The following is a 26,146-nucleotide window of genomic DNA, read 5'->3' as shown; positions in this document are numbered from 1 at the left end:
TCTTGAAATAATAATTGCTGTGACATATATTCTATTGTGGATATGGCAGGGGTACCATGGTAATTGTAACCCATGTCATTCCTATTCCATCAGAAATGTTTCACACTTTTGGCAGTGCATAAATGAAATACAGCAACATTAATTCCTTTCTATACAGAAAGAACTACCATCTTTTTCAAGGATGGATGATAAAATGATCTGGAGATAGCATTTAATTATATGAACTCAGTTTATCTTTTATATTAGTCCAAGAATTAGTTCAGTAAAAGAGAAGTGTTAAATCACTTCCCCTGAAGTCATTAAGAGATAAATATTACCTCATAGGGAATTCTTAATTGTTTTTAGTGTCTTGTAGTCAATTCTCAGCTGATGTAAAATTCTTAGATAAAGCTGCTAACTTCTAATTAACAATACTCATTTAAGTTATTATTTGCACTTAGTTTTAACATGTACAATATACAATGGCTCTTGAATTTCTAGAAGTATTGAGAAAATATTTTTAAGCACAATTTAATGTGAATAGGACACATACATTTTCTTTTACCTTAAGAAAAGAAGCATTTAAATAGGTTTGTTGAAGTGAGTCATGCTGGGAGAAAGATTATTCAAACTGTAGGAAAAAATGCTGCATATTATCATGTTTCCATAAGCGTATGGAACAATTGCCCTTATATGCAAGTAGAATACACTGTAGGCATGTGCAACACTTTCAAGTTACTGAATGGCAGCTCATTTTTAATTCAGTGTTATTGGGAATAGCATCACATTTAATGGAAGTAATGGATTGGTGTGGCATTCAAAGGTTAAATTTTTCCATCTCTTACCTATTCCCAACCAGTTAAATGCATGCAGCTACAAGTGAAAAATGGGCACTGGTAAGAAAAGTGATAAACATATGATTTATTGACTCATTCTTTTAAAAATTTATAGCATGCCAAAGTGCATGCACAAGGAGATTATGAAAGTTGGTGAAAGTCACCTGATTGTGGAGGAGGCATTTACCAGTAAAAGCCAGCGTAATGTCATGAGGAGAGGCTGTGCTTGGCCTCTCCAGATGCCTACATTCTGGAATATTCTGCCAGAGAGACCTGACTTTGGCAAGAACTCCTCTTTGACAGGGTCATACTTGAATCTCAAATATGAAACAAGTGGACATAAAAGTCTCTTCTTTATCTACAAAATTCCTTTATGTTTGGACCATGTTTTTTTGTATATGTATTTCTCGTAGTAAATGTTCATATGCGTGAAATCAGAACCTTGATCCAAAACTACACCTGTGAAGGAGTTTCCATAGAGCATTTTTCCAATGAGCAAATCATTCTGCCGGATAATAATCAAAACAATCATGGTAGGCATAGAACAGTCGCTATGTACCGGGACAGTTCAGTAAACACAGTACCAGTATCCCTATTACCTCCCACAAGGATAGAGATAGTGAGCTAAAACTTATGGGGAACTGTTAGAATTTTTATTCCCGTCTTTACTTTTTTCCAACACTGAAAGTTACAAAGCAATGTGAACTATAGATCTTCATGGACTCTGCGACACTGCTATGACCACAGTCACTGTTCCCACCAATGCTTCTCATACAAGATAAATTGGCATTATGTGGAAAAATAACAAAGAGAAGTAGTCTGCAATGTCAAAGTAAGGCTACCATAATCATAAATAAGGTATCTTCTTAAAACCATAAGTAGTAAAAGTCACCATAGTAAGATAATGCTGGTTTAATGTAGTCTGCTACTAGATTCCAACTTATGTTCTATGAACCTACTTGGAAAGTTTTGGGCTATCTGTTTTGCTATGTTTTAAAGCCTTACTCTAAAACAAATAGAATAGATAATATGATCATTCTTGTTCAGGTGCACAATTCAGTTCTAGAAAAATGTCTATTTTCTTAGAAGTTTTCTTAACACACTTAAAAATCCCCAACAGTAAATGTCTCCCCAGGAAAGAAAAGCAAATTTAAAAAATTGTAAGCAATAAATGGGATTGTCAAGCTAATATGTGAAAAGATAATTACCACTATCTGAAAATAATCACTAGGAATGACCACATCTCCATTCTTCATCCAATTCACAGTGGGCACAGGCTTTCCCGAGACTGAACATTCAAACTCAATATCCATGCTTTCATAGGCATAGAGGTTGGAAGGGTGATTTAAAAACCATGGTGGAACTGCAAAGACAGAAAAGAAAGGTGAATGAGTGAGGATGTGGGCTTGCACTTTGAGGTCTTTACTAAGCTGAATACACTGCTCTGGGTTAGAAAATATTTGTAATTCAAATAATTCCTCAAACCAAACCTGATTATATAGGGACTACAATAAAATATATCATCTCCCTTCGTAATGCACATAAGTAGTTTCAGTAAATGGTAGAAAAAAAAGAAAAGAAAAGAAAAGCATTGGAAACAAACATCTACATAAAACATAAAATATGCAGTAAGCATTCTGAACAGTCATGTGCTGCATGAGATTGACCTACACACTGTAAGATACGTAAAGCCATGGAGGGTATGCCCGTGAGGTAAAGAAAGGGAAGCCAATACACTGAGACAACACAACGTGTAAGATGATAATGCGGAGTTTGCCTGTGATTCTAGAGTTTCACTTGAATTTACTTAATGTGATGGATTCATTCTTAGTGAAACAAGTTGTGCAATAAGGCAATAAAAATGATTGTATTATCTTTTCTGTGGACACATTTCTACTATTTTAGAAACTACCTATTGCAAGTATATTGCTATACTGTGTTATTATTTTCTCAGCATAGTATGGGATACACTGATTTAATTTAATTTCTTACTTATCATAATGCTAGTTACTCTACATTGGAAATTTGCAATTGAGGGGAAATACAAATATATAACACATCTTTGCTAATGAATCCCTCAGGTTCAGTTCCTCAAAACTATGCCAGGAAGAATTTTTTTTAAAAGCGATGTCTATACTCATCTAGGAGAAAACTTAAAGTGAAGTCACATCTTAGTATAAATGCTACCTGAGAGCCAGATTAAGTTCAGTGAAATAGTAGCCATGATCTCCTTTCACACGGGAAATGAATAGGTATTTTCAAGATTAGATTGTGTTTTTGTTAGTGTTGTTAATATGTTCAATGTGTAAGGCGTGCTATCTTCTGTTCATTTAGGAAATTGTATTTTTCTCTTTCCCCACCACCAGCAAAACTTTCCCCTGATGCAAAAGTGAATATAAGGCTATGATGGTCATGGTCTTTTAGAAAAGTATGTGAACCAATGGAAATTCCAAAGATTTAAGACTTTGTTCTGTCTTTCTCTTCTGACTTCTTTTCCCAAATTATAGCTAAATATTTACACCTCTAGTCCTAACCATTTTTAAAAAATTCTTCACAGGAACAAATTAATTTAGATGTCTTGGCTGGTATACATTAATATTCATGGGGTAAAGACATGAAAAGAAAGGTGATTTAGAGTTACTTTAACATTTCTTACAGGGCTGAAATTACATAGTTACTATTTTTTCATTTTTTATTTTATGGAAAAATGTAAAACAAAATAATAGGAGAATAACAATAGTTAATACATTGCATACTGTTACCTTTAAAATAGTTACTCAGAGTAAAAGAGATGGACATTAAAATATCTCTAATAGATGTTAGCACAAACCTTCCTTTTCAATGAAGCAAGAGGCCTTAGTAGTATAACTGACTTGCATTTTTTTTCCTTTTCTCTTCTGTCCTTTTCCCATTCACCCATCCTAGTTCCTTTTCCTTTTGGAACAATTTCTATTGATAACATTATTAGTATAATGAGATGTTCTTGATTCCTTAGCTAAATTCACTGACAATAAACCAAAAGGCATCAGAAATATTTACAGAATACCCTCTGAAGTGTTGTATTAGTTGCATGTTTTCAATTCTATTCTCAGTTTTACCACAGATTTTGGTCAAGTGTTTATTTACTAGCCAACAGCTATCATTTCCTCTCAGAAAACTCTATTTCCCGACAGGTGTCAATGAACAATTAGTCAAAGCACTTTATGTTTATTATTCTCACCACAGCTGTCTGAGGCAGGATTCATGAACCCTAATTTACAAATGAAGAGATTGAGCTACAAGGTGTTTAAGTAACTTTTCCAAAATGACACAGCTTATAAATTGTGGCGTCAGACAGTCTGACTCCCTGCCCATGTTCTGCACTACAATGCTTTGTTATAATTGTCTACTCTACCACTTAAAAATTCTGGGGTTGTTATAACCCAATAATGTTTCTGGTGTCTTGGAGATGACACAGAATGTAAATTAGAGCCATTTGGAAAAAGAAACTGTGTTATCTATCCATCCTCTGTTACTCCTTCTTTCCTGGAGTCATGGAAACTCTACATCTACCCATTCTGAATCTTCACTTTCATCAAACTCTTTGGAAACATTATGCCTCAACCAGAATTTTTCAAAATGGGGGTCACATCTATTAGATCTTGAAAGTGATTTACTGATGATTGTTCATGTATCTCTACCCACACACACACACACACACACAGACCCATAAGTAAAGAAGGAGGAGAGAATAGTAAGGATCAAAGTACAAAAAAGAGAATACTACATTGGTATTGAAGGGGGAGAAGCAGAAGGTCCAAGAACCCCAATGATGGAACTGGACCAGCTGGCTTTAAACCCCAGTGTCTACTCCCTAAAAGTTCCTCTACTATCTACCTCTGTAACAGTAGTGGTGGGGAACCTATGGCACACCTGTTATTTGTTTTTCCTCTGAGACAAAAGATATTAATGTATAAGTTGTTTTTCCTAAACCAAAGCCTCAATACTAAGGTCAAATTGCTGTGTTGGCGAGTGGGTTTTGTGTTGCAGTATAGCGGTGTGTTCCTAAAAGGTTCGCCATCAATGATCTAGAGCTAAGAAATGATAATGGCAGTGAACTGTACTTTAAAATGATACAGTGTTAAAGACAAACACCAGAAAACGTAGTGTATCACTCATGGCAAACATAATGTACTATACTATCTACAAAAACAGAAAAAATATGATAATATATTCAACTGTCTCTTGTATGTCTGTGTGTGGTCTTTTTAAAATTATGTTATTTCCTGACATTTCACTAGCTTTTTTGTATATTTCCAATGTAAAAAATATTTTGCTTCAAATGATAGGATTTCTTAAAGACAAATTATTGAATTTCAGTGACTATTATTTTTGAAATAGTGTCGTGAATATTCAGTCTTCTTAATTTCAGGTGAAACATTTCTGTTTATTATCCTTCAATAGAGTCTATAATATAAAGTTGATCACATAGTAAATTCTCAAATGTTTTGTTTATGAAGTATATACTGACTAAGAGAATAATGTAATTGAAGCACGTAATTGTAGTTGTAACACTGAAAGTACCAGAATGCCTCAACTGTTCTTTCCTGTTCACAAGTACCTATATAAATGTCAGATCTGATCTATGTTTTGTGATTGTCTTATATTTCTTAGGCTTTAAGCATTATTCTTAGCATTGCATCTTGTTTTCCCTGGCCATCTTAGTAACTCCATTTTTATATCAGCTTTTCTGAGTTGCACATTACATCAGACAATAGGAGAGAGGAACAATGTTTCTCTTACATGGGGCAGTACCCGCCATGCTAAATGAGTCTGTATCTCCTGTGTTCTGACATATACTGCCTATCTTGGACTGTATTATCTGTCATTAGCAGGATCTGTGGTAGAGACAAGGGCTAGTGATTTCTCTTTATAGCTCAACACCTGGTAAAGTGCTGCATCCTCAGCAGATGCTCAACAAAAATTTGCTGTTGATTCTAATAAGAATTCAACAAAATGCGCATTTTCACCCTCTGCTATGGGAATATTGGTCTATGGGATATTTGGTATATGTTTGAACAATGTCATGGAAACAATGTCATGGAATTTAGGATCTAGGTATAATCATATCTCTGTCAGGCCTAGAGCCCTATGCAAGATGAAATTATATTCTAACGGAAAATGTTAATGAATGATGAAAAACTTTTTAAAATGGCAGAGCAGGGCTATTTAGAAAAAAAGGTTGAGTGATGTACTTGTTACTTTAGCATACCTTTCAGTAATATTCTTAAATCTTATTCTTAAAATTCTTCCTCTCAAAGGGAATTAAGATATGTGACTTGGGAGAAGATCTTGAAATAATCTAAACATAGAAGCCTGAGTTGACTTGAGAATTAAGTAAAAACTTTTCAACCTTGCTTTTAAATAATATACAATCAAATTACTGCTAACTTTTCTAAACCTACTATCCATAAATCCGTTACATATGCACTGTGGTTCAATTACATTGAAGTACAAGACCCTTTTCTAATTTTATCTTTCTACATTTGATTTGCTTCTCCTCATATGTTTTTCATTTCATCCTAAGGTACAGACACCTTACCTGTTTTTCATTAAGCCACTTCTCTATGAAGGACATTATGGACTTTTCTGCTAAACTTTCCTATTTGGGGGATCACTCAGGTATCTATTGTTACAGGTTTATAGCATTTGACATGTTTTTCTCTACATTGTGCTTATTTGTTTGTGTTTGCATTATCTTCAAATTAACATAACTCCTCAGAGGAAGAGATTCTCACATGCTAACATAAATTTAATATATCAATGTGTTTTGGATAATTATACTATTTATTCTGCAAAGAAGTAAATGAGTGAAGTTTGTCCAACAGTTCTTGTTTGATCTCTTATCTTTTCTGTGATGAACAGAGTTGGATCTATTCATTTTGTTTAGAGCTGCTGCTTAGAATTTAGGATCGAACCCAGGCATAGTGGTGCAAACCTGTAATCCCAGCACTTGGGAAGGTGAGGCAGGAGGGCTGTTTTGTGAGTTCAAGACCAGCTTGGGCTACAAAGTGAGCTCAAGACCAGCCTGAACTGCATAGTGAGACCCTGTTTCAACAAGACAGACAGACAGACAGACAGAAACAAACAAAGAAGGAATCTAGGATCTAGGTATAATCATATCTCTGACAGGCCTAGAAGCCTACAATTTCAACACAAACTGATTGGGTATTTTCTAGTTAAAACTGGCCAGGGAAATAACATTTTCATGGCAAAAAAAATTTATTAGTATATGTTTGCAACACACGTTGTTTACTACATTCTTCACTAAACTGGTGAAACTGATCCTAAAATTAATGTGAAACTGGAAGTGGTCCAAAATAGCAAAAGCAATCCCGGATAACAGGAGCAAAGTGAGAGGCATAACAAAACTGGATTTGAAGTTATATGGCAGAGCTATAATGACTTAGAAGAAGTCATAGTACAGGCAGAAAAACCAAACAAAAGGATCAGTAGAGCAGAATAAAGGAAGCTGAAACAACCTCAGACACATTCAGCTATTTGATCTGTGACAAAGAGGCTAAAGACATACAGTGGAGGAGAAACAGCCTGTTTAATAAATGGTGCTAGGAAAACTGGCTATCTGTGCAAATTTTTAATTATATCACTTCTCTTTTGAAAGTATCACTTGTGAGATCTCAATGCCCACAGAATAAAGACCAAATTTATATCAATTTATTTAGTTATTTTTGAGACAAAGTCTTGCAGGATAATTCAGGATGGCTTTGAGTTGCCTATGTAGCCCAGCCTGGCCTTGAACTCTGTGATGTTCTCGCCTCAGCCTTGTCAATGCTGGGTTTACAGGTGTGCACCACCACACCTGGTCTATACCTTTATATTTAGTAGCTTATAGACAAGGTAAAAATTTACTGACTCTATTTAATATCTCATGATTTTCCATAGAAATAAACTACATCAGCAAAATTAATCCTAGTTGTTAAAGTGAATTATTTAAAAATTAAAATGGATACTATATATACAGAGAAATTGGCTACCAAGTGAACACGGTTTGTCGATAGCTATGGGTATGCTATATTTCAGCAAATATGTTTGTGATCATGGATCCCTGCTTAGGTCACATTCCTCAGATAATATGGACTAATGCACTGCTCAATATAGTTGTGAGAAATTGCGCTTATCCGGAGGTTCATTTTTTTTTCCTCCACTAACCTATGTTGCTTAAGTAACTTCTGTTAAGCTAACTTTAAATACGTAGCTTCCTTTCCTTCTTTTTTTTAACAATGACGTACTATGCAATATATTTTCTACCCAGTTCAACAGTTCTCTGCCAGACTTTCCTTATGCAATAAGTAACTTGAAATCTGCTTAACATTTTTCTCTAGTTTGCTTTTTCCTACCTGCACATCTGTCTTTCCCCATAGAACTGGTTATTAAGATTTGCATTTGATTCTCTATTTAAGTTTCTCTCACACTTTCTAGCTGTACTCTTCTGAAATGTTTAGATTGGTTAGATGGGATTCTGCTTTTAAAAATGGATAGAATGTATTATATCCTGGAAATAAAAGTGCACTTGAGCTTTGTTTTATTGATTGAAGCTCCCACCTTCTTGCAAAATGTCTTTGTACCTATGCAATTTATTCTCTACATTTGTTATTCAAAGGATGTTTCAATCTATGTTGACAGAAAGAGAATGAGAGAGGATAGAGACAGAGAGACAGACAGCTGTGTTGATGGAAAGGAGATATAGGAATGGGGAAGATAGGAGGGTGGGGAAGGAAAGAGGAAGTGCAGAGAATTGAGATGTGATAGGTGTATGTTCCAGTTCCCCAAGATGAAAGTAGTTATTCTGTATACCAAACACAAACTGGAAAAAGGGAAAATTAACTATTATACCATGCACTACATTTTCTTGACATGTATCTGGGCTTAAATTCAATGTTTAATTGTATATGCTTTCTTAAGTAGAATTAAATGTAACATACTGAAAATTCTATAATAGAAGACCAAGTGACTCAACAGTAATTCATTCCATTGTTGCATCCATCTGCCTGGGAACTTATTGAGCTATTAATTTTGCAAAACCTAAAGATTCTGTATCTATTTTATGTCCTCAAGGCCAACAACAGGATTGATGCCCAATACATATTCTCAGATGAGCAGATATAAGGGTGGTTGAATTCTTTAGACCAATTATTTGGCATTCAGTTATCCTCTGGTTACCAAGCTAGGTGAGGAACATTGAGAAAGTAGGCATGAGCTTTTCTTATAATGTTGATACCAATTAAGGCAGTAGGATACTAAAGGCAGCAAACTAGAAACGATTCTGCAATCACTTGCAAAGACAATGCTTTGCTTATCTTAGACAAGTCAGATTTAGACCTCTTGAATTTTGTTTTGTGCTGTCCATTAGTTTTACTTACTGCAAGTGCAGTATGCTAAAACATTCTTCCTGCTATCCAAAACTTCCACTCAATGTGCTTTGGGGATGAAGATTATCTGATCCAAAGTCTTCACTTGAGAGTCTTTCATATATGCTAGGAAGTGTCTTCTGCTCTTCCCACAGTTTTCTTCATCCAGACAACACCATTGCCCTTCCTCCTCACCTGCCCTTCCTGTAATTAGGGTTGCATCTCTCTAAACCCAGGCTGAGCTTTCCATTTTTGTCTTCAATTGTGAAGCCTAGGAACAAGGTGTGGAAATGATCTGTGAGATCAAATCCAGGATAAAAATAATGGAAGGATTATCTGGAGGTCCTAATTCTATTCTGATGGTACCGCCATGCCTTTGCTAACAAAGCACCTGGAGACTTGATCCTTGCACTACAAATGGCTTTCAATAGATTCTGGTGACTCAGACCACATAAGTTTGTACATATGTATCACACACATATAATTATATATGTATTTCTACTGATTCATAAATATATATGTCCCTGTGTACACTAAAAAAACTTGATTATACAAAATACTTACATTTATAATGTAATATTACACAGAGACTTACAACTCTCATATGTATGTGTGATACATATATATGTATACAATTTATAAACTACTTTGTTTTCTGTCGTTCAATTTGAACTGTGAAGAAAACAGGTTAAAGAAGAAAATATAAATGTTATCTCACATGGGGTATGACAAAAACAATCAATAGTTAATAGAAATTATCCAGTTCCTATACGTATGCATAGACATTTAAGAACTATTATTTCTCATCATTCAAATTTATTCCAATATCCCTTTTGGTATTTGAGAGTTAAATATGTAGGTATTCTAAGGGGAAAGATTTACACAATCTGAAGAGAAACCAGAGTATTGTAGGTATTCTAAAGGTCTAGAAAAGCATGTTTCATACATGAGAGCTATTTCTGTGACTTTTAGGAGTTGTTTTTTTTTTTTCATTTTTGATTTTGAGTTCCTGGAGATCGAACAAAGAGCCTCACACAGGAAAGGCCAAAACTCTACCACTGATCTCCATGACCAGACCTTTCCGTGTGTCTGTTCAACTATATATTGAAAGGTTTCAATGAACAAAGTAGGAAATTTGTTTTTGAAGTTTCTTATTAGTAGTGGATATTCTATAAGGAAATCTTTCAGCACAAATATGTCACGGAGATGAGGCATTTTAAATCATTATTCAGTTTCCTTTCCCGAATGCCTAAATAACAGGTAAGTTCCAGTGTGGGCAAACACATCCTCTCACTGTCTCTATCTCTGCCTGTCTGTCTGTCTGTCTCTCTCTCTCTTACACACACACAACAATCAAAGAACACATACACAAACCATATACATATATGACATATGTAGTGTTTCTAGACAGGCATTTCTGGAGTAGAGGAAAGGATAGTTATTTATTTCCTTATTGTCCATAAACCTCATAAACTGCCCAAGAATTTGGGGAAAAGCCAAGGATTGTCACTACCACTTATAGGTATTAGTGAATGTGAAACCAATGGCTAGCGTGTGTTTTTCCTTTTAGACTGGGGAGAAACGGCGATGAGGAAACACTCGGGAGAGGGGGTGACCTTGATTGAGGTGAAGGCTCTTGGGCTACCAATGAGTTAAAGAGATGACTGAAAACTTGAGGGCAATGCCCTCTCCTACAGAAAGGGGACACAGAGCTGGCCAGCAAAAGTGGTTATTTTGAAGGAAGCTGCATACTGTTTCACCTGAACTCCGCGCTTTATCATCACTGCTGTTTACTTAAAAATGCCTAACCCTGGGCTGGGGGTTTAGCTCAGCGGCACAGTGCCTGCTTGGCAAGCACAAGGTTGTGAGTTCGATTCCTGGTACTGGAAAAAAAAAAATGCCTAACCCTGAAACCCTTAGCCTTCAAACTGAAACCCAGGAAATCTCAGGAAGTGTGGTAAATAAAGCTAGAAATAATCTTTACTACATTAGACTAAAAAGAATTTCTGACAGTCATATGTGCATGTTTGCATATATAATAATAAATGTGAAAACGTTAACAATAATGAGAAAGAAAGAGGGGCTGGGGAAGGAGGGAGAGAGCAGAGAAATGAAATATAAGGAACCATAGAATCCAGGTGTAAATATAAAAGTAGAAAGAGAAGGAAATTCTCAAATTGCTTTGCAGAATGGGTCCTCTTACTATAGTATAAAAATAAATTTGATAAAGACAAACATCAAACACTAGATGATGAAATAAAAATGAAATGAAACAAGAGGTAGTAGACTAAGAAAAAAAATTAAGGACCAGACAACATCATCAGAAAACCAATGCGTACATTAGAAAATACAAGCATCATAATAGATACTACAGAAAATCAAATTACTAGCATAGAGACACTTTAGATACTCAAAGCAAATGTAGATACAAGAGAAAGAACAAAAATAAAGGCCGTGCTTTGTGCAAGAGCACAAGGAAAGACAACATAGTGTTGAGATAACCATCCTTCTTGATGACCCGAGTCCACAGATGGCATGGGAGTTATCGTCAAAGGTAAGATAATAATTTACTGAAAAGTAAATCTGGATTGATAGGTTGAAAGACTAGCTTATGTTTCTGGGAAATTAAATACATGATGGTGAATAGTGAGATATATCTTATTTAAGCTATTAAATCTAAAGTAAAGAGTTATCTGAACATGTAAGCCAAAAAATCAACATCAAAACACATCCCAAAGATAGAAAGAATTAGATTTCCATATGATAACATCGAGGCTCAGAAGAAAATGGAATGATGTTACCCAAGATTATTATACGTGATCTTTGATATACTACTCATATGATCCACTGTAAAGTACTGAGAGGATATAGCACTTTCTAAAATGTCTAGCAACAAATTTAGGCAAATCAAAGGTAGACACTGGGTGAAAGGACTACTCAGGAATAGTGAGTGCATTTATATAGACAAATAAAACTAAATACAGTGGAAATAGTTGTTAGGGTAGAGAATGACACTGCCATACAACTGAACAGGGTAAAACCAACACTTTACATGACCTTCCTAAGTGGAGAAAACAAATAATGAACAGGCATGTTCATCTCTGCTGTGAAAGTCTTTCTTATCTTTCACAGCAGAGATTTCATGAATTATACTCAATTAAAAATTTGATCTTTTAAAAGCTGAAAAATAACAGGTATAGAGTGTTACAAATTTTTCCCTATTCATGGAAATATTTTTTATTACATAGAAGGATGAAAAAATACATGAAATTCTGAAATTTGCGGGGTATTCAATTCACATAGATCAGTTTCACAAAAATAAGAGAATCATTTTTTGAAAGGGGTATGTGTGCATGCACGTGCATTCATGTGTGTAAGGCTCTGGAAGCAAATGTGCCAAGATATGTTACAATAATTATAGAAATATGGATATATTGTCTTTCCTTTTGTACTTTTAAAACTTCCAATGATCAAAAAAAAAGTGTACCCATTAGAAGGGATCACTAACATAATTTTAAGTATGAGTACAGCCCATCAGAAAGTTTAAGAACTTATATAAATAGTAAACTATAAATAGCATATAAATACTTTTCATTTTCTTTTATCACACTTTCCCTCTGGACTTGGAAAAACCACAGAGAAACTCCTGTTGCTGGTGACAAGCATATAAACCCTGGAGAGATAATGCAAAAAAAAATAGCAATGGAAAGTTTCTGCTGCTCATTTAGACAGACACAGGGTGACCTGCGAAAGGCCAGTCCTAGAGAAAAAAGGGATCAGGATCTCTAACTCCTGATGCCGGCTCTGTGGTAAAGCAGACTTCAGATACAGCAAAATTCTGAATTGTCCTCAACTTTGATTTCTTAATTTGAAAATTTAGGTTAAACTGGAACCCATATTTTCAAATTCCGAGTATTACTGTGTCTTTGCAATGAGATAAGTAGCTGAACTTTTCTTAACTTGCATTTTTTACTTAGTAAATGTAAAAGATTGAACTGGAATCTGCAGTCTCAAAATCTTAGGAATCCCTTCAAGTTTAGGTGGGGGAAGGCTGGTTCAGACCCCGTCTCTCTTTCTCCTTTCACACTTTCAAGAAAAATAACACCTTGTTGAATTCATATATATATATATATATATATATATATATATATATATATATAGAGAGAGAGAGAGAGAGAGAGAGAGAGAGCATTTCCACATTAACTTAAAGCCGCATCAGAACATTCTCTGCACCAACAAACATAAAAAAGTAAATTACCCTTAAATCCTTTATCCAGTTTTGTAATTCTGTGAGTCTAACATAAAAGCAAATTTAGGTGTCTCCTATACTGTTCAGTGTTCATTTAAACAAACAAACAAAAAAGAACAGGGAAATGAAACTGCCAGTTTGCTTTTATGGGGCCACTAAAATAATATTTGACTAGCATTAATGTATTGTTTAAAATAATAAATTGCGACTTAAGTGTCTCATAAAAATCACAGCAAGTCATTCAAAGGCAGGTCAAGGGTAATTAGTTCAAACATCTTGTTGCAAAATGACCATATTCCTCTCAAACCAACACTTACAAATGACTTATTTCTAGATTATTTGGTGAAAGAACAATTCCAGTATTGATTGTATTCCAGTTTTGAGACTCTACGTGCATTTCATATTCTTGCAAATAAGATCAGATTCCATGGTAATTTCAACAGTTTTCAACTGGGAATTTCAAAAACCATGGGAAAAGTGGGTATGTGTGTTAGGGTGAGAGCGTTTGTACAATATCACCACATAAACAACCCACCTATAAATTTGAATGGCTTCTTGCATGGGAAATGAAAATTGGCCTTCTGAAAATTTTACCTAGAGTTTAAAAAGCAAGGAAAAATGCTTATAAAATGTGTATGGGTGTGAGTGAGGCAAAATGGTAAACTGAATTAAAATATTCAGATTCCAGAAAGTTCCTTTGAGTTGGGAAGATTTGGAATTAACTTTTAAAATGTAAGATATTAAGGGTAAATGAAGAATACATACAATATATTTTTTAGAATTCCAAATTCTACTACTTATTTAGCAGCCATTCATATATAAAGTGATGTAAGGAATTCCATTGACTCCTAGAATTCTACTCTTAAATCTTTGCGAGACCCTGCATATTACAGACAAATATGTATGAATTTATGCTTACATGTCTATAATGTGTGTGTATGTGTTTGTGTGTATGAGTATATGGCCACCTTTATCACAGAGACCCTGGCAGTCAGTGCTGAAAGAGCACAACTTCCAGCCTAATATATCCTGCCCTGTACTTATACTCTTCAAGCCTCAGAGAAATAATTCATCATTTCCTTTCCTACAACTGGGAAATAGAAGGGCCAAATGCAAGCCTAAGGACTGCTGTAGGCTCACTTTTTGTCCTCGCCCTTCCTAGTGAAATACTCTAATACACAAAGTCTCATTGGGAAATGATTTGGAAAGAAAAATGTAAGGAAAATTTCATATAATACACATTTCATATAATTATTCTTATACTTTCTCATTCCACAAGGATTTGTATAATTGTGTTTAGCACATAACTCATCAATAAAAAACAAACTTCTTAGAAAACTTATACATCAATTGATTCTGATTAAGAAACATATGTGCTATGGGATTCTCCAATGCTTCTAAAATATTCTGGGTATATTTTCATATATATCATTTATATTTATCCTTGTGTATAAATTCCTCTTCATTTTAAATGCATAAGGAATTGTACAAATAACATAAGCCTTCACTTGGTCAATAACCTTGTGCATAATAGTGTGTATATATATATTATATATATATGTATATATAGAGAGACTTTTAATGGTTTTATTATCCAAATATCTACATTGTGAAAATAAAAATGAATCAAAAGTTACAAATCACATCAAAATTTACATAGTAAGTAGCTAATTTCCTTGTTAAATAATTTTGAACTTTGAATGAACAGAAATGTAGAATACCTTAAAGAGAATGTTGTACCTAATTATGACCTTATTATTTTATATACTAAAGTACTGTGTCCCTGTTACTGACTTGACTACATGGGAGCTCCAAAGTGTCTTAGAGATTTAGCCATCCCCTATATTTTGTGGATGGAAAAGTTAATAGTAAATAAAATAAGAGTAAATGAAGTTTAATAGAATGTGTGACTTCCAACCCATGGCCTTTCTTTTTTAATCAGACTGCACTTAAAAATACTTATTAAGTAAGAAATCAAAGAAATTTAATGATCTATTCAATCCCTGTATCATTGTCATACAGGGAATATGTTTATTTTCCTTTTTTCCCCAACTATAAAAAGAGACATATTTCTGTCTTATACAACAAGGAAACATGGAAGGCAAAATGAGTTCAACTCCAAAATTCTCTTCTTTTATGTTCTTCAGATGCTTCTCCGCAGTTTTATTGTTGCCTTTAAAAGGACTGTAAACTTTCTTATTCTGAAAGTCATTTTCTCTCTATTAATTCTTCAATATATCCTGATATAAATAGGCAAGAACAACAGTACCGAGCCCTTACTAAAATATTTTGAAGCTGTGTGTGCCCTTACCAATTCTGTTCAAGGAAATTTTGATTTTTTAGACAGTTTAATGGTATCTTGCTTTCACTTTGATATGAAAAAGGACAGAAACTACATTCTGAGGGTGCGGAATCAGAGTGGTATCACACACCAGTGAGTAGACCGGGCTGTGGTGGGCAATAATGGTAGAGGCAGATGTCGATTCTTACACAAAATTGATTGCTAGAATTTGGGAGGGCCAAGGAACCTAGAGTTAAATTAAAATTTTTAAAAACTGTTAAGGCATGTGAATTTAGAGAGAAGCCATCTATAGCAACCTTTCTATTGCATGGTATCACATATTAACTCCGAAGACAAGCCAGCCTGAGACTTTACAAGTTAGGCAGATCATTTGCAACATTCTCTGTTGGCAGAGTTAATTCACAAAATTACCTGAAGTCATTCAAGAAGGCAATTTAGTTCACATTTGTGACATATACTACTTACATTCATTGAGTTACTAGGTTCCTGTACAAGGGTTATCTTTGTTTATTTTCCCTTCTCGCCAGCTGTCCCTTTGCCCTAAGCCTTCCTGACCCCTTCCAACTTGCAAGAGATCTACTCATTTTTCTATTTTTATTCATCCTTTATTGTGCTGTTTGCATTTTGCCTTGCTCAGATGAGAGATACTATACAGTATGTATGCTTGTATGTCTGATTTATTTCATTCAAAATTATATTTTCCAGGGGCATCCATTTTCTTATAAATGTCTCAAATTTGTTCTCCTTGATAGCCAAGTAGCACTCCATTAGGTATAGATACCACATTTTCTTTATCCAGTTGTCTGTTGATGTGTATACAGGCTGCTTCAAGGATTTAGCTAGTGTGAATCATGGCGCTATAAACTTTTGCATGCACATCTCTGTGGTATGATGTCCCTGCATCTTTGGAGAAGACACCTAGAAGGGGTATAGGTGGATCTTATGGAAATTCTAATTTTAGTTCTTTGAGAAATTTCCATCTTGATTTCCATAATGGTTGTCCCTGTGTACATTCCCACCAACAACATAGGAGGATTCATTTTTCACTACAGCCACACCAGTATTTGTTATGTTTTGAATTTTTAAGTGACTGCTATTCTTTCTGGTATAAGATGGAATCTTAATGTTGTTTTACTTTGCATTTCTGTAATGGCCAGAGATGTTGAACTTGTTTTCTCATGTATTTGTTGGCCATTTGTACTTCTTACTCTGAAAAGTGTAAGTTCCTTTACTTGCCCATTTCTTGATAGGGTCATTTATTTTAGGTGGTCGGATTCTTTTTAGTTCTTCTTGACTTCCTTATGTAGACTTTATAGTAGTCCCCTGTCTGGAGAACAGCTGTCAATACTTTTTCCACCCTGAGAGCCATCTTTTCAGTAGTCATTGATTCCTTTGCCATGCAGTCAATAAGAATGAAAACAGGAAAGGAGATTTAGAGGAGGAGAAAGGGATATCAGAAGGAAGAGGAAGGTGATCAAAAAAAGAAAGGAGCTGTATTGTGTGCATGTACCTAGTCCCAAGATGACTGAAAACTGCCTGTATTGTGGAAATATAGTAATATAAAAAATGAAAAAGGGGTGACTTTATTTGTTATGTAGTCATTGATTCATTTACTCAGTGGACTAAACTTTGAAGAAAATAATATCAGAGATGAGAAGTAATTGACAAGGACTTGTTCCTGATCATCTGAGTTTTAGGGCTGTATCTTGGTGGCATCACCTCCTGCATCTTCAACTCCATCTTTCCATGGCTGATCACGACGTTTCATCTGCACCCGTCTCAAGAACTCTGTATTGCAATCAACTGGTAGCTGTTTAAACTCAATCTCTCTGTCACCTCAACCTTATCCCTGGCCAAAGTTCCTGGGTCTCTTAAGTGCAACACACTCACAAAGGGACCCGAGCATTTACTCTAGAGTGTGATCATTGTCTGTTTCTTCTTTTGTTTCCCATTAGTCCAGTTAATCCTGGAGTAAGAAATGATGTCGATTTCAGCATCTCCCAGGCCTGAGTCAACTGCACAGTATAAGCACTTCACAAAGTTTTTGTAAACTAGAACGTCATATTTCTAAAATGCTAGCTGGCACTGGAGTGGATTTGTATAATTTTGAACATGCGGAATCCTTGGCTCTGCACATAGGCCTCCTGACTCAGGGGCAGAATCCAGGAATGTGCATTTTAGCCACGATTTTTATATGGCTGCTGATTTTGTGTGTTCTTGGATCACAGTGTGAAAAACTGATTTTATAGAATATGGATAAATAGAGGTATGTCCAAATTCTTGGCTCTGTTTTTCAGTTATTTAGCATTTTGATTAAACTTGTTCAACAGTAATTGTGTTGGGTTTCAAGGGCATCATCCATGTAAAACACTGAAGACCGTACTCACCACATACTAAGTAGTCAATAAATATTAGCCATGATTTTTACCTTATTAAAAGTATTGTATTTTATCTCTGTCCCTTTGTTATCTACGTTATCTTGCTATCTATATGTCTGCTACCTACAAGTTATAGCATGTAGATTGTTATCTACATGCATTTACATTTGACTCTTTCTTTCACACCCTGCCTGCCCTCATTGTCAGGCTCTGCCATTCCGTCTCTGTAATGTCTTCTCTCTTTACTCCCACCACCTTACAAAGCACACTGTCCTTTACTGTAAGGTAGGAAACACTCACTGAGCACCTACATGAAGGCACTGTGACAGGCACTGAGGATGCAGGACAGCAGAAACCTTCAAAGCATGAGGAGTCCAATGAGAAATAAAAGCAGGATGTTTTTAATACCCACATTATGCCAGGTGTGGCAGTGCACACCTATAATCCCAGCACTTGGGAGGCTGAAGAGGGTGGATTAAGATGAGTTGGAGGCCAGTCTGAGCTACACAAAGAGATCAAGACCAGCCTGGACTACACAGAAAGACTCTGTCTCAAAAAAAGAAAAGATAAAAAATACCCACATGGTGTTCTCATTGCAAAGGCAGCTATTGGTATATTAGGGCACAAAAAAAAATATGAAAAGGATCCTTAGGTTCTCATGGTTTTAATGTCCATAGTGATGAAGTTGCACATTTTCCAAAGATTTCATCAAGTAAGAGAAGACAGGATGAATGATGCTTTATGCCAGAGAAAAGAGATGTAGAAACAGTCCTCAGGAGTACATGCTAAGAAATACCGGTATTGTGGCTAAGGTACAGGAGAGCCAAGAAACCTCTTTCTGAGCCAAGAAACCACTTTCTAATACAAAGTGGAATTAATGCAGGTAGTTTGGTAATCAAGTTCATCTTCCACCACAGCCACCACCAAAGAGAAGATGAGGAGGAAGCGGAGGAGAAGAAGAAGGAGGAGAAGGAGGAGAAGGAGGAGGAGGAAGAAGAAATCATAGTTACACAGTAAATGTCTTCTGCAATCCCTTTAAAAATGTCATTGGCTGAGAAAGCACAGCACAGGGCTTCTTTGGACTAACACTTTTTATCAAGAGTAAAGGTTAAACATTATAGAAAGTTAAAGGATGAAGTTTTGTGACTCCCATATTTTAAAACCATGAAAAATATCAGAAATTTTGCAAATATTTTCATTTACATGAAAAATTAACATCAAAGTATTTTTGTTTTTTTGGTTTTTTTTTTTTTTTTTTTTTTTTTTGGTTTTTCTCTGGTACCGGGAACTGAACTCACGACCTTGCGCTTGCCAGGCAGGCGCTTTTGCCCCTGAGCTAAATCCCCAGCCCCCAAAGTATTTTTATAAAGACAAAATTTCCCTAACATTGCATGGTCTTGATATTGTCCAGAGACCCATGTATTATCACAGACCATAAAGTAAAACTGTAAATGATGGATTTGATCAATGGGCGAGAAGGAAAAAAATCTACATTGTTTGAAGCTAGAGAGACAGGCATGCTTTAATAAATCTATTCAGAAACTCCACAGAATAATGAAATGCCTTCAAGAGGGAATGGATCAGTTAAAGAGCTCTGTTTTAGTGACCTCAGCATTCCTTCAACATACTTTCTCCTTGTAGTGACAGCTGATTGTATGACAAGCAATTATGTCCCCCAAAATGCCATCATTTCTAAGAAGAAATGTCTTTCCTTTGCATGTTTAACATTTTAATTTGTTTTTAGTGAACCAAAGAACCATCTTCCCATTGCCAATTAACAAACCTCACTCAATATCACATCTAAAGGATGCTTCATAAGTTGTTTTTAATGAAAATCAAAAGCACTGTGTTACAGTACTGAAAAAGGCAAGGCTATGTAATCCTATAGGAGACCTAGGGTTTGAAATCAGCCCCTGCCACTTAGTGGTTGTGGGATACTGTGATAATCAGTTCACCTGTTTAAGCCTCATCTTACATCTGTCACATGAGCACAGTAACAAAAAAACCTAATGTAGGTTTGATGAGGTTATGAAAAAAATTCTGTAGAACATCTGGTCCAGTGATAAATATAAATATTATGGGCTGAATAATTAGATGCTCCTAAAACTAATATGCTAAAGCCCTAACTCTCAATGTAATGGTGTTTGAAGTGGGACATTTGGGGAATAATTAGATTAAGATTTAGATTAGGTCATGAATATAGAGGCAAGATGGTGGGTTTAGAATGATTATTAGAATCCCCTGCCACTCGAGGCATAGACACATAAAGAAAAGATCAGGTGAGCATGATGTGAGATGGTAGGTGTGCAAACCAGGAATAGCGCCATTACCGGGAGACAAACCTGACAGCTACTTGGTCTTAGACTTCCCAACTCCAGAATACGAAAACTGAAACTAAATGTCTGTCTTTGAAGCCATCCAGTCTATGGTATTTTGCTGTAACAGTTCAACTTCACAAAATAATAACAATCATATAGTATTATTACCATAATAAGCATATTCCTACACTATTGATCACTTATCCCAACTTCCTAATTTACAAGTGAGAAAATAGAGAACAGGGGCTGACATGTTACTATTTTTTATCCCTAGAATATAGATTTGTGCCTTAAAAATAGTATTTGCTAAGGGTTAAACAATACACTGAAAGGCAAAAGATTGCAATGCTAAATGCTGATGATGATCTCAAATGAATTTTTTCTCTTTCTTTAGCATTGCGTGTTTGGTCATCTCTATGTGTACATCTATTTACAAAGATGGAACTGTGTTTTCATGTTTTGCCTTTTTTCATTTTATTTCTCTGGTAACCTTCATTTTGCACCTTTTTCAAGAGTCACAAGTGATAAAATTTTTTCACAAAACTTCATTTCATTTAATCTTTTAATACAATCCTTTCAAGTGTTTTTGTCATTTGTGCTTTTATACATCATGTAGTTAGTCAGGCTCATGAAGGCTAAGTGACATCCCTCCCTCTGAGAACCCACAGAAAGATTTTTTTTTTTCCTGGTATGGGAATCAGACTCACGACCTCACGCTTGCCAGGCAGGCGCTGTGCTGCTGAGCTAAATCTCCAGGCCCAAGAATTTTTTTTGAGACAGGGTCTCACTCTGAAGTTCAGGCTGACCTCAAACTCTCTGTGTAGCCATGGCTTTGAACTTTGTGTTGATTCTCCTGCCTCAGCCTCCCAAGTGCTGAGATTACAGACCTGTGCCACCACACCTAGCCAGAAACCACAAATAGAGACCTGAGATAATGCCCAAGTCCGCCAGTCTGCAAAGGCCCTGCTTTGAGAGAGCTTCCTGTGGCTTCCTTACTTTATTAAATGTTATTTTTTTGTGCAACCTTTTCATTTCACTTTGCATATCAACATGGTTCATTCAATGTGAAATGATAAATTTTAGGACACTTTCTAATCTCTACTACAAAGTGGAATTGACATGGGTAGTTCAGAAATCCAGTTTACTTCCCAACATACCCACTATCAAAAAGCAAAAAGAATAAATAAAATTATAAATGCACAGTAAATGTCTGTTGCAATCACCTTAATAATGTCCTTTAATTATAATAATTATAATGTCACTTTTTATTATACTTCTGTACTTGAGCATTTGGAGGAAGGTTCTTATGAAACCAAGAGGCAAAGATGCACAGTGAGAAGAGAGTGGGCAGCATAAATATTGACTATGGCCATAAACAATAAAACCACCCCAGTCTTTGTTTGTCCCTGGCATTCTCATGGCCAGGCATAGTATCATATTAAAGAGGCAGGTCACGGACTGCCTGTTGCATAGGCAATGCAAGCTGTTCCTGTGCCCTTGCTTACTTCCAGTTGACTCCCTCTCGGCTTTCATTTTCAGCTCCGCATGTCAGGTCACTTATCCTTAACATTTTGTAGGTAGGATTGATGCGATCTGCACCTGAATCTCAATGAGAACACAAAGGAATCAAGTCCAGGGTTGGCTGCACTTGCAGTTTAATCTCCTGCTGTAGCACAGAACTGTTTCAGCATCATTGGCTGAGTTGCTTCTCAGAGGAAAAGGCCTTTCCTGATCTTGCTGAAATCATTGACTATCTAAACAGAATGTCAACTCTCTTGCTTGCAACTGATGGAAGTAATTCTATGTTTTATAGAGTTTTGAAGAATTGTTATGGATCCTGCTCTACTACTGGTTTGAAAAACATTCATGTCCCTGCTACCTTAAAAATTTATGTCAAACAAGATGGTAGAAATTCAATAATGGTTGTTGTATTGCATATTGTTGTTTTCAAATTACTTATTCAGATTACCAGATATAAGCATGCAAAATCGGTCAAACCAATTTTAAGCATTAACTTCCTTTCAATAAACCAATAGACATCAGCAGTATAATTATCCCAACTATCCTTTTACATAAATATATTTTATCCCTTCCTTCCTGCTTTTTTTCTTTTCTCTTTTCTCTCATCCCAGTTATTCCTTCCCTTGGAGTAATTTCTTTCCCTTTCACACTATTTGTTGTACCTTCTGGGTTTCATTTACTCTTTCAGATTCTTACACTAGGGAAACAATATGGTGTTTACAAATATGGTTTTGATTTATTTCACTTATGAGCATGGTCTCTAGTTCCATTTATTTACCTGTAAAAGCCTTAGTGTATCTTTCTTTATAACTGAGTAATACTCCATTGTATAACAATATCACATCTTTTTTATCCATTCCTCATTTGATGTGTATTTGGGTTTTTTCCAAGATTTAGGAATGATGAATTGTTCTGCTATAAACATGGGTGCACATATATCACTGTAGTCTGGTGTTAGTGCAGCTCTGTATTGTTTCTAATGCTTTTATTAATTTTTATTCTCTTTAACTATTTGATCAGTCTTGCATTCTTACATTTGGTAATCTAAGCAGTTTTGCTGAAGATAACAGCATGTAATATAACAACCATTGTTAATTCCTATCATCTTGTTTTGAAATCCTGTGTCATTTTATGGATTTTGTGTTGTTTTGCTTTTATCTTTGTTATTGTTATAGTTATTGTTTTTTTTTTCTTTTTAAAATAAAAAAATGCCTGGAACACAGCAAAAAACAAATTTTGGATTAAATTGTATCTCTCTAAAAAGCTGAAGAATTTAACTGTAACCCAGGAAAGGAAGAAATGCTTGAAATTTAACTGTAACCCAAGAACTTATCTCCACACACTGAAAGCATATTTTCAAACAGAGATATTCAGTTCTGATATTACTTAAACCAAATGCTTTGAATACTTTCATTTCTGTTGCAGTTTCTTCTGCCTCAAGTTTGTTGTGTACAACATTAAGAAGCAGAGAGGAAACTATAGATACATATTGAATTATAGATAAAACAATGGCTTCACAATTGATTAAAAAGTTTTCTTAAATATAATTCTTCCTATCTAGGCTGTAGACAAGCACATATTAAATTCAGTGTATATGTAACCTATAATGTATGTCAAAATCACATGCAGCTTTGCCACATAAACACACGTTCCAAAAATTCACCATATTACAGTGAAGTTGCTGAAGGATGGTTATCTGAAATAACACTGAAAGTTTCAAAAATAAATAAGGATGGATGTGCTTCAAAACACAAGTGGTGAAGCAGAATAGGTGGTAGAGACTTGAGTTGGTATTTTCATGACTTGGTTCAGTTTGATGTAGTTTCCAATGAGAAAGTAAAAATTTAGCTATTAAAAACTGTGCCTCAATAAACATAGGTGCACATATATTGCTGTGGTATGATGTTTTCAATTCTTCTGGGAAGATACCCAGAAAGGGAATAACTGAATCAAATGGGACCTCTCATCCTAGTTTTTGAGGAATCATCTCACTGATTCCCACCATGGTTGTACCAGTCTATATTCCCACCAAGAGTGGAGAAGGGTTCTTTTTTCCCACAGCCCCTCCAGCACTTGTTATTGGTTAATTCCTTGATGATTGCCATTCTTTCTGGGGGGAGATGGAATCTCAGTGTTGTTTGAATGTGCATCTCTCAAATGACCGGTAATATTAAACATTTTTTCATACATTTATTTGCCATTTGTGTTTCTTCATATACAGGCACAAACTCCCTATGATGAAATGATCACTATGTGTATATAAATTGTACCAATAAACTTAATTTTTAGAAAGATAATAGGAAGAAGAAGATAGCTCTTTAATCAGTGGAGAAGGGGATCAAGAGACGGAGGGAGGGGCAAGACAGGGGAGAGGAAAGGGATGACACAAGGAATTAAGATGTGTTATGAGCATGTACTAGTGCCTCTTGAGAACTGTACATATTATGTACTACACACATGTATTAATAAAGAAAATTATCTGAAAAAATAAAAATAAAATAAGGAATTAAATTTTAAAAAAAAAGAAGAAGAAAAACTTGTAAAGTATTCAATTTGCTTTTCTTTTCTTTGTTTTTGGTACCAGGAATTGAACTCATGACCTCACGCTTGCCAGGCAGGAAGCAAGTGCTCTGCTGCTCAGCTACACCCTCGGCCCCATCAGACTGCTTCTTAATACCTCCACCACTTTGGAGTAAGTTCACATTTTCAAAACAAGCATTTTAGTGGAACTGATGGTATCATAATAGTATAGGTACACATCCTAATATATGTGAGAAAAAATTTTTGGAACCACTAATATATTTAAAAACCTACTCTTTTTGTAAAGATAATACCAAGTGTTTTCAAAATTGAAATGAAACAACAAGGTTATGTAATTTTGACAGAAAGATAAACTGATGCTCTTTCCATAAGAGAATTTTATCAAGTATATAAAGTGTGTTCAAAAGGTTCAGTCTTAGCCAGGTGTAATGGTACATACATTTTACTCCCACCACTCTAAGAGAGTGAGGTAAGAGGATCACAAGTGTAAGCCCAGCCTGGGCAACTTAGTGAGTCCTTTCAAAAGAAATACTGAAAAGGGTTGGGGATATAGCTCAGTGCTAAGGCCTTTAACTCAGTCCCTAGTGCTGAAAACAAGAAAAAAATAAAAAAAAAGATGCCTTCCCTTTAACTAAGTTTTCAGCATCCAGGAATATAACCAAAGCAAATGAGCAGAACTAGAAATAATTAAAGAACATGGAAGCATTCAGTGACTCATCATTTATTATAGTATAATAGATGATATTCTCATAATGGACAAATATTGCACAATTTTTCAGAGAAAAAAGTTCAGATTAGTGATATATATTTTTGAAAACATAGAACCAATATTGGGAAACTGTAGGAATGAACACTAAAGAAACAACTTTGCTAATGCATGAAGGTTGCATAAGGATGCCTTTTAGTGCTTACAATGGAGAAAAAACTGTTTCAAGTACATCATACAATGACTGTATTATCTAAATTAATTAGGGTGCATATGAAATCATTAAAAATAGTAGAATTAGCATAGTCAGTAAGGGCTGCCAACTCCCCCACATACAAATGCACCAAAGGATGGAGCCAGTCCCTGGGGAGGTTTACTTAGGTTATTTAGGTTATTTGCAGTGTTTTCCTGTATCACTACCATATTCCTCTCTAAGCAAGACACTCTGAACACTATGCTTACAGTATCGAGGGACACATCCTTCACGTTTTTCTTCTCCTCAAATTGTAATTATACTGAATTTTTATAAAATAAGCTTCACATCATTTTTTATATAGCATTGGAGTGTGAAATCAATTTAGCATGACCAGGGAATACTGCAGACAGTGAAATCCGGTATCTTTAGATGAGATCTAAAATCTTCATCTGAAAATTCCACTTTAAGACTGCTCTAAGACCGATCTATTGTGATTCATCAGAAAACACAGTAAATCCCCATCCTCAATCAGCTTACATTAGTGAGCTAGAAAATTGAAATATAAAGTAAATAATATGAAAGAAACAAGGCATAAGAAAGAGCAGAGAAAGTTGCAAGAACTGAGTGAATGTGGGCGGGACTAGTTAGTTGCTGAGGAGGAGAGATGTGGAGTTGAGACCCCTGGAGGCAGAGGAAACAGCAAACCTTGAGA

The 26,146-nt window shown here is 35.3% G+C and overlaps 1 protein-coding gene across 3 annotated transcripts in view; it reads right to left on the bottom strand.

The window, feature by feature from the left end:
- The window catches only part of Dcc (DCC netrin 1 receptor), a 1,095,765-nt gene that overhangs the window by 424,635 nt on the left and 644,984 nt on the right, over positions 1–26,146 (bottom strand). For all 3 annotated transcript variants that reach the window (XM_005372942.2, XM_005372943.2, XM_005372944.2), the window contains exon 6: positions 2,024–2,178. In XM_005372942.2, the coding sequence (XP_005372999.1) occupies positions 2,024–2,178 (155 nt within the window). The remainder of the gene's footprint in view (positions 1–2,023; positions 2,179–26,146) is intronic.

This window comes from Chinchilla lanigera, unplaced genomic scaffold, assembly GCF_000276665.1.
Source record: "Chinchilla lanigera isolate Chin_1 unplaced genomic scaffold, ChiLan1.0 scaffold00001, whole genome shotgun sequence".
Classification (NCBI taxonomy): Eukaryota; Metazoa; Chordata; class Mammalia; order Rodentia; family Chinchillidae; genus Chinchilla; species Chinchilla lanigera.
This window is presented reverse-complemented; position numbering and strand designations above follow the sequence as displayed.